The sequence below is a fragment of the Saccopteryx leptura genome, chromosome 3, assembly GCF_036850995.1.
Source record: "Saccopteryx leptura isolate mSacLep1 chromosome 3, mSacLep1_pri_phased_curated, whole genome shotgun sequence".
Classification (NCBI taxonomy): Eukaryota; Metazoa; Chordata; class Mammalia; order Chiroptera; family Emballonuridae; genus Saccopteryx; species Saccopteryx leptura.
Window position 1 is genome coordinate 111,646,662 of NC_089505.1, and position 13,090 is coordinate 111,659,751.

General features: G+C 51.9%; 1 protein-coding gene across 1 annotated transcript in view; it reads right to left on the reverse strand.

Annotated features, from left to right (window-relative positions):
* Positions 1-872: 872 nt before the first annotated feature.
* The window catches only part of GRIK3 (glutamate ionotropic receptor kainate type subunit 3), a 225,122-nt gene continuing 212,904 nt past the window's right edge, over positions 873-13,090 (reverse strand). Inside the window, exons 14-16 of the mRNA XM_066375884.1 lie at positions 6,331-6,553; positions 5,590-5,840; positions 873-3,203 (exon numbers count right to left, since the gene is read on the reverse strand). Coding sequence (XP_066231981.1) covers positions 3,009-3,203; positions 5,590-5,840; positions 6,331-6,553 — 669 coding nt within the window. The 3' untranslated portion in view covers positions 873-3,008. The remainder of the gene's footprint in view (positions 3,204-5,589; positions 5,841-6,330; positions 6,554-13,090) is intronic.

Sequence of the window (13,090 nt, forward strand, 5' to 3'; positions counted from 1 at the left end):
CCTTTGATGACAAGTCTTCCTACCCCATGCCACTTCCTTTTCTGTCACCACAGTCTATGTGCATAGCTCAGAAGAACACAGCATGTTCATGGAGTGTGACACACAGAAGCACACACACATGTGTCTGTGTGATATGAGCATGGATGTGGGCATGTGCCAAGAAATTATATTGGATGAAGAAAGACAGTTCTTAATATCTGTAGTTGGTGAGAGCAAATGGGAAAATACTTTCACTAGACTCCTGTTACCTGGAAATTGCAAAAATATGTCATTTTCGCCTTTCAAACAGAGCACTCCACCGAGGGCAAAGGAGTCACCAGCCATGAGTCCCTGAAATCTTTTGCCCCCACTCGGCTAGTCTCCCTGCACTTATGCTTAAACAATCTTGGCAAATCTTTGTGACAAAAGATCTCTCCCCACGACAGAAGTGCAAACAGACCCTGGTTCCCTGCCTTCCTGATTGTCTGTCTCTGCTCCTGCGGTGAGCTGGAACATACGTGTACATTTGAACACATGTGTGAGCATACGGGCACACACTCACAGACTCCAGTTCCACATGGCTTCTCACATACAACATGCACTGACCTTGCTGCACGTCTGTCTGGTTCCATCTTCTCTCCCGCTCACCACGCACACGTGAGCCCCCACACGCCTGTACACACATGCTCACACGTGGACCCTTTGATGACATGGCTTCTCCTTTAAAACATATTTGGCAATGTTTCAGGTTTTATCCTGTCCTCTCTCCTCTGCCATTTGGTGCACAAATGCACACACATCCACCCACATACATACACACTCGTATATGCATTTATATGTAATCACCAGAACCCCATTATGACATGGCTTCTCCTGTTTTTACATGTATGGGGCTCTGCTGTTTGTCCAGAGTGGTCTCCCTCATCCCCAATGCACACACATGAAAACACACATGCACACATCAGAACCTAGAGGATTCTCCTATTATTGCATGCCTTGGACTCTGTATGTGTCCAAATCGGTCCTTCTTCCCCAGCTCCCACACCCCACGCATACAAAGACACAGATACACATCTGTGCACACACACGTTCCTGCACCCAGAAGCTCACGACAGCATGGCTTCTCCTATGTTACATGTGTCAGCTACGCTGCATGTCTGGCCTCTTCTCCCGCCTCCAGGGCACACAGCCTGTTGGAGTGGCTCTGATTCTGGAGAGCAGCTGACTCGGTCTTGCAGCTCACAGTTTGTGGGAGGGACAGTACTTATCACATGAGCCCACTGTGCTCTCCTGCTTTGGAAGTCCTTGGGGGAGCTAGAGATTATCCTTTGCCCCAGCTGAGACGGTCCTTGAGACCTAAATGTACTTCTTCCCTAACTAGGCTCCCCAAGCAGAAACAAGAGAGAGGTGGGAGGGGGTTGGCTGGTGCCTCTGGGTCCCTGTCCAGAATCTCTAGTCCCTGTCCCCTGCTCAAAGACCGCCCTCTGCCATTGACCGTGGGAAGCCCTGCCGGCCCTGTATGTTCTCTTTAAGGACACTTTGCTCCTAACCCTTTCATGTCTCATTCTCTTCCCAGAATCTTAGTCACCAACCTCTACTAGAGCATCCATCACAGCTAGCTGGAACCTAGAGATCATCTGGTCTCCCTTTCACCGCTGCCCCTTCTGCTACTACTCTGCTGAACTCCCAAGCCCCACAAGGGTCCCAGCTGCTCTGGACAAGAGACCGGGGGCCAGGATGGCCTTGTGTCTCTGTATGGGGTCTTTGGTTAATTCTCCAGGAGGAAACTTCTCTCTTCTCGCCCTTGGGGCCTCTACCAGCCATGATATCCTGCCCCTAAAAACTTTCTTTTTTTGGTGGGTATCTTTAGGTCTGGCAAGTCCAGGAGGCTGCAAGTTCTTCAGGGCCCCTCTGGTTGTCTCCATCTACCCCAACATAGCCTGTGCAGTAGGACCTGGTTCTCTCTTGTGAGGAGTGACTTGACTTTAACTTTAATCTAGGCTACTCTTCTTCCAAGATGACAGAAGGATCTCAAGCCCAACTGACCAGGAATGAGGAGTGCTGATGAATAGACGGCAAAGAGTCCAAGCTCCCTAACGCCATCAGGGTTTGAAAAACAGCTGGTTAACCAGCAAAGTAAACTCCACTGACTTGAGGACCTGTGGGGTCTCCATGGAATCCACCGTTCCTCCAGGCTTCAAATATTGGCTGAGTCTCTGGGCATCCTTTATGAGAGATTCAGGGGGTCCTCTCCCCTCTGGCCAGAAAGTGAAAAAGGATTTGCTCTGACCACTCCCCCACTCTCCTAGAGACTTCCTAGAGAGTGGGGGCCACTGGACATTGTCCAGTAAGAATTCAAAATGGCAGCCTCTTTGTGTTCTTCTCTCTCCCAGACCCCAAACTCCTCTTTCTTTCCATGGGGCTCTCTGCTTCAGTTTTGCCCAAACAGGGGCTGCCATGAGTGGTGCCAAACCCAGGAGTTCAGAACCATGTGAGCAGCCCCTGTGGATGCCTTCTTCCCTCTGCCCAGACACATGGGATGCCCATCCTCCATCTTCAGCTCCCATTGGCAGCCAAACGATAACATCTTTAAGATGCCCAGGATTTGTGTTTCTGGTCTCATAGTCAAGCCCCCGGAGACCTGGGCTCATGCGGAAGGAGTGGCAATTAGAGAGCTGTTGTCTGTTCTCCTTGTCCTCTGCCGGGGCAGGCTAGAAACTTCTGACTGCAGAGGAAAGTTGAGGGGCAGGTGAGTTTGGCCTGAGAGAGGCATGTGCTTCCTTTGGCCTTGGCTGTCTCGGCTGGCAGCTTTGGAAACCCATAGACGAAACAAGAGGAGAGTGAAGCCCAAGCAGCTGGCCTAGGAGCCTGCTGGTTACCCGGTAGGTAAGGGCAGAGGGCTCCTGGCCCAAGGGGCAGGCAGCAGCTCTGGTCCCTAAGCCCAGTGTAGGAACAAGGGACATTCCTTCCAGTCTCCTTTGCTTTCCTCCACCCTGCCCCCAGGCCTGCACTCCCCACCCTACCAGTGCTTAGGGGAATACAGGGGCCAATGATGTGCTGCAGGTCATGCTGTCCTTGCCCGGAAGCCGGCGATCATTGAATGTGTGCATGTTGATGACAGCGTCAGTCTTGACCATCATGGGAGGCTGTGGCTTGTGCTTGACCCGACGCTGGCAGGTAAGGGAGAAACGTATCTCGTCGGCCACCGTGCTGCAGAAGGAACGCTGGGGTGGGCGTGGAAGGGAAAGGGACAGATGGGTGAGGCCTGGCTCTGCACCTCCAAAGGTCAACTCCTGCCCTTCCTCCCAAGCCTGTGCTAAGGCTACCGGGTCCCCCTCACCGCTCAACCCCACCCACCTCCTGCCTCCTGCAAGAGGACTAGTTTGTGTAGCATCCTACAGAGAGCATCACATTCTTGCTTGGAGACTAAGGTAGCAGGGCAGGTAGTATCATCTTATCCCTATTTTACAGATGAGCAAACTGAGGCTCTGATTAGCATATACAATTAGAGTTTGAGGAGTTTACCTGTCTAACTTTTCTCCACTGGATTCTAAGAGCAGGAACCTTTCAGTTTCTTCCCCATGAGCCCAGCCCCCAGCAATAGTCCTGGCCCAGAGTTAGCGTTTAAGAAACATTTGATGAATGTGTGAATGACCCTTCTCCTGGGGTGACTTCCAACTAAAGGGAGAGTCGCTGTGTTCCCACTCAGGAAAGTCCAGCCTGTGTTTCTCAAGCTGGGCACCTGGGAGCTAGGTCACTGCAGGGCAGCTGGGTAGCAGTGGCACCCAACAGGGACAGCAGAAGTGCAGCATCCTCTGCAGGTATTTGATGGCAGAGGTTACCCTGCAGCCCGTCTGGAAGGCAGTAGAGACTACAGATGCCCGAACTTACCCTGTGAGGCCAGGGTACCTGCACCCAGACAGCCTGTACACAGGCTGTGTGCTGCAGGAGAATGGGACCTGGCTTTGCCTTCTGGTTCTGCCTCTGAACAGCTGCCTGACCTCTCCAGCTCCTCCTTATTCCCCCACTGAACACAAAGTATCATCCCTTACTTTATTTTGAAAATATTGAGCACCTACTATGTGCTAGGCACTATTCTAGTTGTTAGGTATATAGCAGTAAAAATGACAGATAAGGGCCCCATCCTCAGGGCCCTTAAGGTCTAATGATGGAATAGAAGCAGATACTAAACATGTAAACACATAATTTCAGAGACTGATAACTATTATTAAGAACAAAACAATGACATGAGATAGAGAGGGGTTGGGAGTAGGGATAGGTGGGAATGCTACTTGAGAGGCAATATTGGAGCTGAAACTGAATGACCAGAAGATGCCAAAAATATGGCACTCTGGGGGTAAATCACTTTGGGTGGCTAGAACAGCATGTACAAAGGCCCTGAGGCTGAAACATGTTTGGTGTGTTAAGGATTAAAAGGGAGGTCAGTGTGTACGGAGCAGAGAAGGGAGTGGGGTGGAAAGGAGGAAGTCGGAGAGGTGGTGAGACCCAGGTCCTGTAAGCTTTTTGGTGGAATTTGGAGCTCATTCCAATTATAATGGAAATTCCTAAAGAGTATTTTTTTTTTAATGTATCATAACTTTTAAAGCCACTCCTGATTATTGGGCATTAAGGGCTTTTTCCTAATTTTTTTTCATGTGATAATTAACACTTCAGTGAACATCTTTGTGAATTAAACCACACATATCCATGGCCAGTTCTAGTGGGTGCATTGCTGCTCAGGCTTCCTGGTTGTAAAGGACTCCATTTCATTGTTGATGGTTATAAAAGCTGCCTGTTTTTAATGCCCCCTGTACACATGCCTCAGCTACAGTCTCTTTCCACACTGGCCCTGTATCGCTTGGCGCCCCCCCCCCCCCCCTTTTGCACAGCAGCCCTTAGCTCAGGTACTCACTGAAATCACCCTGCACACGTTCTTAAGACCCCACTGCCTGGCTCTACCACAGGCCAATTAAAACAGTTTCCGGGAGTGAGGCCAGGGCATTAGCACTTAAAAAACTCTCTTCCTGTGGTTCTAATTTGCTACTGGGACCCAGAACCCTTGCCCAACCAGACTTGAATTAATCAGACAGGTTGAGTTTAGTTTCTCCCATCTGAATGCTTGGGCCGGACCTCTTAACCTTTTTCCTTTTTGAAACTTTTTTGAGTATGGAAATTTCCAAATCTATGCAAAAGAAGAGAACAGTATAATGAACCCCTATGTATCCATCACCCAGCTTCAATAATGACCCTGGAGGGTTTTATGCAGGGGAATGGCATGGTTAGAATCAAGTTTTAAACAGGGCAGGGGCTGTGGATGGAGGGCGGAAGCGTGGAGGCAGGAAGGCCAGTCGGGAGGCTGCAGCGTGGCCCAGCTAGAGGTGACGGGTTTGGCCTGGCACGGAGCAACAGTGGTGGGGAGGGGTGCCCAGAGTCCGTGCAGAGGTGGGACCGGCTGGGCTTCCCGGCGGATAGGACGCGGGGTGGGCTGTGATGAAGATGGGGTCAGACATTACCCTGTGCCTGGCATGTCCAGGACGTGTGATGCCAGCACCTGTCGTGTTCTTCCGTCTCCCTCCCTTTCCCGTGCAGGCGCCAATGCGCGGGGCTCACCTGTTCCCGCTCTGCCGTTTTGCGGAGCTTGTACACAAACTCGCCCACGGCCACCAGCACCGACAGCACCAGCCCGGCGGCCAGGACGATGAAGATGCCCCCGATCTTCTGGATCCCCAGGGCGCTGGCCTCTTTGTTCTCCTCCTCCGGGCACCCGCTGCCCCGCCACCACTTCTCCTTCATGATGTGCAGCTTGTCCTCCTCCTGCAGCTGCAGGATGGCGATGGTGATCTTGTCCCGGTACGGGGAGCCTGAGTTGGGAGGAGGGGTGGACGTCAGCGACATTCGGTCGATCCTCTGTGTCCCTGCCAGCAGTCTGGTGGGTATTAGCCACCATCACTAGACCGCTTGCTAAGCTGATAAAAAGGGGGACCCTATAGCTGGAAGGCCTCTCTTTATACAGGGCATCTGGGTGGGAGGAAGTGTCCTCACTTGGGGCGGGGAGTCTTGCCTATGAATCCCTGCTTTCATAGGCCCCCGGTGGCACCCTGTGTCTGGGCTCTCCACAGGGGTGCAGCCAGGAGAGCAGACACGATCTCCAAAATGGCCCGCTTCTGTGCTTGCCCGAGTTCTCTGCTTAGGCCAGGGCTGACCTCACAAGGTGCCTGGCTCCACCGGTCTCTGGGCTGTGGAAATGTCACCTGGGCTCCGTGGGAGGGGCTGGGGGTGGGAGCAGGAGACTGAGTGGATGTAGAGGCTTCGCCCAGCACCCCCATTCCTCCGCCGCAGCCCCTCACTCACCCATGGGCGTGCCGATGCCGTAGCCCTTGGAGTCGATGAGGCCCCCGATCTGGGTGAGGTTGCAGTTCCTCTGGGTGATGTACTCGATGGTGGTGGACTCCATGAGCAGCGCGTAGTCCGCCGTCAGCGTCCTCTGGATGCCCTCCTCGTTGTTCTTCACCAGCGCCGAGGGCTTGCTGCTCATGAAGGCCCACATCTTCTCGAAGGTGGAGATCTTAGATTTCTGGGCCATGAGGGGAGGGGTGGTGCACACACAGTTACTGAGCACACCAGGGACCAAGCACTGCTCACCTCGCCTCACAGGGCTCGGGGCATGGAACTCTGCCTCATCCTCAGCGCGAGGGAGTGCCACCCATTGCTCAGATGTGGACACTGAGGCCCTGGGAGGGGAGGGCCCAAAATACACAGCTAGAGAGTGATAAAGCCAAGATTCAGACTCAGGCCTGCCTATCTGGAAACCTTTGGCTCTTTGCTATAGCACAAGTGGTTTTCATATTGATTTTTAAAAAGTTGATTTTCTTTCTCTGATATTTATTAAATAATTACAAGTGTAAGCAAGCCCTCTTCTAAGTGCATAACTGCATCTATTCATTGAGTCTTCCCAGCAATCATAAGAGGCAGGTACGTTAGTCCTATTTAACATGGGGGAAACTGAGGCATGACTAAGTAACTTTCCTAAGGTCATTCAGATACTAAGTGGCAAGGCCAGGCTTGAAACTCAGATTCTGCGGCTTCAGGGTCCATGCTCCTAACCACTGAGCTGCACTGCCTCACAGAAACGACCGAGGATTGAGAAGGAGAGGTGGGTGATGATGAGGGCAAAGCTTGGTGAGTGCTGGGCCCCCCACTTCAACCATGAGGTCCCTCTCATGTACTGTGTCTCAAGGGAAGCTTTCATCTGAGAAAGGGTTTCTGTGTGCTCTACTCCATTACAGAGAGAGAGAAGCAGGGTGAGCACTGCTGGATGGGGAGGGGAGTGGGGGCCACCAGAGCCGGTGCCCACAGGCGCCCGACCTCCTTGTCCCCAGAGTGTGCTGGGCTCGATGCTGCTGCATGAATAGAACATGCATCCCTAAGACCAGGCCTGGCGGGTGGGCTGCTGTGCGTGGGCTGCTGGCTGGGGAGACTGGGGGAGGGCACTGGGGCCGGGAGAGGGGGCTGACACGGACTGTCCCCTGCCGTGGAGGAGACTGGGCAAACCAGGGTGCATGGCCTTCATGAGATTTCTGGGGAACTTAGCTCCTGCCAGCTGCCTGCTCCCAGCAGGCATGGGCCCTGGCCCTGCTGGTCCCAGGGGAGCAGGTGGTCTGCAGGCCCCACTGTACCTGGCAGTTTCTAAGTCTGGCTGTTCCTGTCTGCGATATCAGCCTATCTGACTGGCACCCGGCCCAGCTTCGGTGTGCCTGTTGGCATGGCTGTGCTCAAATGGGCTGGCGTGGGACTGGGGGATGGGCAGGAGATGGGGAAGAAACTGCGTCTGTCTGCCGGGAGTCAAGGCCGAGGGGGTGAGGAGAGGCTGGGGGGAGGTGTACCTTCTACTCTCCAGGTGCTTCCTAGCTCTGTAGGACTGCCCCCCGGAAGCGGGCTTCTGGAGACTCCGGCACACCAGGGGGAGGAGAGGACCCCAAAGGCAGCAGGCGGGACCCCACTTGGAGTTCCATCTGAGCCCAGATTCTGTCAGGTAGCAGTGATAGCTCCTTTGGGCACAGGGTCTGGGGCACCTTCATGATCAAATAACCACTCCCCCCCACCTGCAAATGTATCTGCCCCGAAGCCAAAGGCCTGGAAGGGCTCAGATGCCTGGTGCTTCAATGGGTTCCACCAGAGCATCAAGAAGGCTGCCCCCAGCTCCTCCCGGGCCTCAGCCTGGCCTGTTTCAGCTCTTCCTGCTCTCCAGCTACTCCACCTCCACAGCTACTCTCTTACCGCTGCAACTCTTCCTTCCAAACCTTCTGTGCTCTCCAGCTCTCCCATCCTCCCAGCTCCTCCTCCACCTCAGCTCCTCCTGCAGCCCAGGTGTCCCCTCCCCCATGAGCTACTATTGTCCTTCAAATCATTCCCAATTCCCAGCTCTTCTGACTCCCCAGGCATTTCTTATTCCCCAGATCATTTCTGGTATCCAGACTTGCCCCTACTCCGGCTCTTTTATCCCTCAGGTCCTTTCTCACTGAGCTCCTTTGCCTGCTCAGATTCTCTGTGGCAGGAAGCTTCTACATGGCTCCACTGATCCCCATCCCTGGGGTTCGTGCCCTTGTGTAATCCCCTACCTCTGCATGTGGGGTGGATGTAGAGACTTGCTTTTAACTCCCCCCAGTAGATGGGGGTGTCACTTGGAGATTAGGTTATATGAAACTGAACTGCCATCTTATATGCGCCCTTGTTTTTTGCCCTGGTGGAAACTGGCTGCCACGGGGTGAGCAACCCCATGGAGAGGCCCACATGGCAAGGAACCAAGGGCAGTCTCCAGCTGATGGTCAGTGGAGAGCTGACACCCATGGTCAGACAGCCAAGGAGGAATTAAATCCCACCAACAGCCATGCAGGGGAGCTTGGAAGCAGAGCGCCGAGGTGACTGCAGTGTTAGCTGGCCCCTTGACTGCAGCTTAAAAGACAACTAGGCAAGAGGACCCAATCAAGCTGCACTGAATCCTGGCCCATGCATGGTGAGATCATAAGTGGTGTTGTTTTAAGACACTAAGTTTTGGGCGATTTTTTACACAGCCATAGATAACTTAAATACTTTCTTATATACTCACACAAGCTATTTCTGTTTCCAATATAGCTTTTTTCCCCCCCAGATAATCAATTCTAACTATTTTTTTAAATCAGATTATCCAAGTCCTATCATTTCTGTTTACCAGGTATTCTGCTCTCAGATACTCTGCCCCCTGGTATGGTAACTGAGTACTATTTTCCCATCAGTGGCTCCAGCACCTTGGCTAGTTTTCCCATCCCACTCTCCCCTGCTTTCCATATTCTCTTTCTACCAGAGCTGGGGACCAGGGGTTGATGAGGCCATCAGGGATCCCTTTACACTTTCAATGCATGCATGCAATCCATTCATACATCCATTTATCCATCCATCCATCCATCCATCCACCACCCAGCATCCATCCATCCATCCAGCATCCAGCATCCATCCACCCATCATCCAGCATCCATCCACCCACCCATCATTCAGCATCTCATCTATCCACCCATCATCCAGTATCCATCCATCCATCCATCCATCCATCCATCCATCCATCCACCATCCAGCATCCATCCACCCACTCATCATTCAGCATCTCATCTATCCACCCATCATCCAGTATCCATCCATCCATCCATCCATCCATCCATCCATCCATCCATCCATCCACCATCCAGCATCCATCCACCCATCATCCAGTATCCATCCATCCATCCATCCATCCATCCATCCATCCATCCATCCAACATCCAGCATCCATCCATCCATCCATCCATCCACCATTCAGCATCCATCCATCCATCCATCCATCCATCCATCATCCAGCATCCATCTATCCATCCATCCACCCATCCATCATCCATCCACCCACCATCCAGCATACATCCATCCATCCATCCTCCAGCATCCACCCATCCATCCATCCATCCACCCATCCATCCATCCATCCATCCATCCATCCATCCACCCACCCATCCATCCATCTCCTCATTTATCATGTCATGCTCTCACCCATTCACTCACACACTATCTATAGCCAGGGGTCCCCAAACTTTTTACACAGGGGGCCAGTTCACTGTCCCTCAGACTGTTGGAGGGAGCTCCAACAGTGCTCCTCTCACTGACCACGAATGAAAGAGGTGCCCCTTCTGGCAGGGGGCCGGATAAATGGCCTGAGGGGGCTGCATGTGGCCCGCGGGCCATAGTTTGGGGATGCCTGACTATACACTAATTTATTTAACTATCTGACCATCCACTTAGGCTTTTCCCTGTTTATCCTTTTATTCACCTCTTTAGCCAACTATCTGTCCATTCATCCACCCTCTTGCCCGTTTATCCATCACCCAATCATCCATCTACCTCTACACCTCGTCCATCTTACCTACTCGCTCTCCCCATGCACACAGTCAGCCATTGGTAAACTCTCAAGCCTGACAAAAATAACTTGACAATGAACCATTCAGGGAGCCCTGCCTTACTCCTTCGGTCTCAGAATAGAATAAGAGCTTCTTCTTATTCTGCAAACTCCTCCCTTCATCCTGCCTCCAATACCCGTTCCTACTATACATTGGCTTGCTTGACATCAAAACATATGCTCTTTCCAGCAACACTACAGTATAAAAGGAGACAGAAATTTCCAGTGGGGGCTGGAGGGGTGTTGAGGCCTATAGGCTTTGAGGAAAGACACAGGAAAGCCTCAAGCGGTTAAAGAAATAGAATAAGGAAGATGGGAAAGGACACCAGAGTGCTTGGGCCAGTTAAGATGAGAGGTGACAGTAAGGCAGGGAGCTGGCTGTGATGCTGATTTCAAGAGGTTCTCCTCTGCCAGCTCGTGTCAACAGTCTCACTACCTCGATCACCATTAGGCAGATGAGTCTGAAACCTACTTCCCTAGAATAGCCACCCACTGTGTTTGTCCTGTATCTTGAGGCCCCCATTCTCAAACACATCCACTTATGGTCTCTGTCCCCGTTATGTTCTGTCCTTCTGTGATTCTGGGCACATTTCTGAAAAACTTCCCTCTGGCATGTTTGAGACAAGGAGGGATACATTTAGGGTCCCTCCTGGAATCTCAGGATGGGAGAGAGCTCCCATCTTCCTGGGCCGGGTAACCTGAGACCTGAGTTCCTATTACCAGCCTGAGCTGTAGAGACCCCCCCGCCCCCCCCCCCCCACTCCCCTCAGGGAACAGAGTCTCACATACCCATGGCTCCTGAGTCATCCTGCCTGTCTCAGCTCCACTGGGAACCTTAATAATCATTGCTTGAGGGCCAGTCACCCAAATCAATTAATGGAATCATTTGGAGCAGCCAATACAGGGAGATGTGCCAGGATGAAAAGACTTTTTTTCTTTTTTTTATCAGTAAAATTGGCAAGGAAGTAAGTTTCAGACTCACGACTTTCAATTCCAGCCTCCTCAAAGAAGTAAATTGATTTTCCCTAACTGAAGATACTTAATCTTGAGACTTTAAGATTCCTGTACAAGAAAATATATGTAGGTATATATATATATATCAATCCCGAAGGGAGCGGAATCCCTGGGAGCGTGTGTGGGGAGATAGCAAGAGTGTGATTCCGCACCAGACTGGGGGTATTTTCCATGTTGGAAAGGAGACCTTTCCCAAAGTAATTGGGTTTCTTATCCCTGGGCGTGGAGTCTTTGGTTTTATCGGATCCCCATACTCAAGCAATTAATCATGTCTCCTGGCTTATTTCCATGGGGACCAGGAGGTCTCCCTAAGTCCACTGCTTCTGCCTGTCTGGCCAGGACAGGCTGGCTGACCCGCCAGCCCAGCAGCAGCCCCTGCTGTCTGCATGAGCCCCTGAGGCTTGCCTGTGTGGGGCTGCAGGCTGGCCCCTGTAAGGGAGGAGTCAGGAGGTGAGGGGTACAGGCTGGGGAGCAGGCAGTGGTGGGAGGGGTCAACTCCACTGCATGAACTCTGGTTTTAAATGCCAGCACCAGCTCCTTCTGTTATCACAGGCATGTGACATCACATCTGGGAGCCTCACTTTGCACATCTGTAAAATGGGGGTCAGCCTGGCCCATGAAGCACTCAGCCAGTGCCTGGCATCATCATTTCACTGTAAGGCTCAGTTTTCTCATCTACAAGTTGGGGATGATAATTTCTGTAGTACAGAGTGCTATAGATGATAATGACACAATAGTCAGCAAATGCCAACAGGACCCATGCAGGGCACTGTAATAAGTAAAGAACGCGGAGTAGAATTCCCGTAAACAGGAGAGAACCTTCACCTCGCGGCCCTGACAACCGCTGCTTCGTGGAAGAGCCGGCTCCGTGATGCTCCACCTTTCACATTTTCAAAAAGCTGAAAATGTAGTTTTTAAAATGTAAAAATCTTCCAATTTTAAAATGCTGGCAACTAATTAAAAATATATATATAAGCAATGCATGGTCCTCAAAATCATATCCGTGGGCTGAGAGGCCTGTGGCCCAGTGGCTTCAACAGTCAACAATAAAACTAGTTAGCATTTGTGGCACGCATACTCTGTGCCAAGTGCAAGTTCTAAGACGTTTATGTGAATTGTCCCATGTCATCACCTCACTAACTCCAGGAGGTGGGTACTATTAGCATACCCATTTCACAGAGGAGAAAACTAAGGCACAGAGAGGTCCTCAGTAACTCAGTGGTATTCAATAACTTCCCAGCATTCACTGGCCCTCCCTCTGCACCTGCTGCTGCTCCTTTGCCCGCTCTGGGCCTCTTTGCCTGTTCTGAGGGCCTCTGGGTACCTCCTGGCATGCTTAGCTCTGTGCAGAGGAAGATGGCCTGGCCACCCCGTGACCTCACAAAGGCTCCATCCTGAAGGACCTGGGAGAGTGGAGGGTCTCCAGGTGTCCACTGGCTAGTATCTGCAATGCACTCCTTTGTGGGACTAAGGACAACAGGAGAAAACGGTCCAGTATTTTGTACCAGCCACCTGGAGTGGTATCCGGAGGAGAGAGCCTTGGACTTCAGAGTTCCTGTGTGTCTGGCACTGGGCCAGCCACTGTGCATATTGTAGCTCATTAAGTCCTGGTCTGCTTGACCTTAAGACTGATGTGACTTG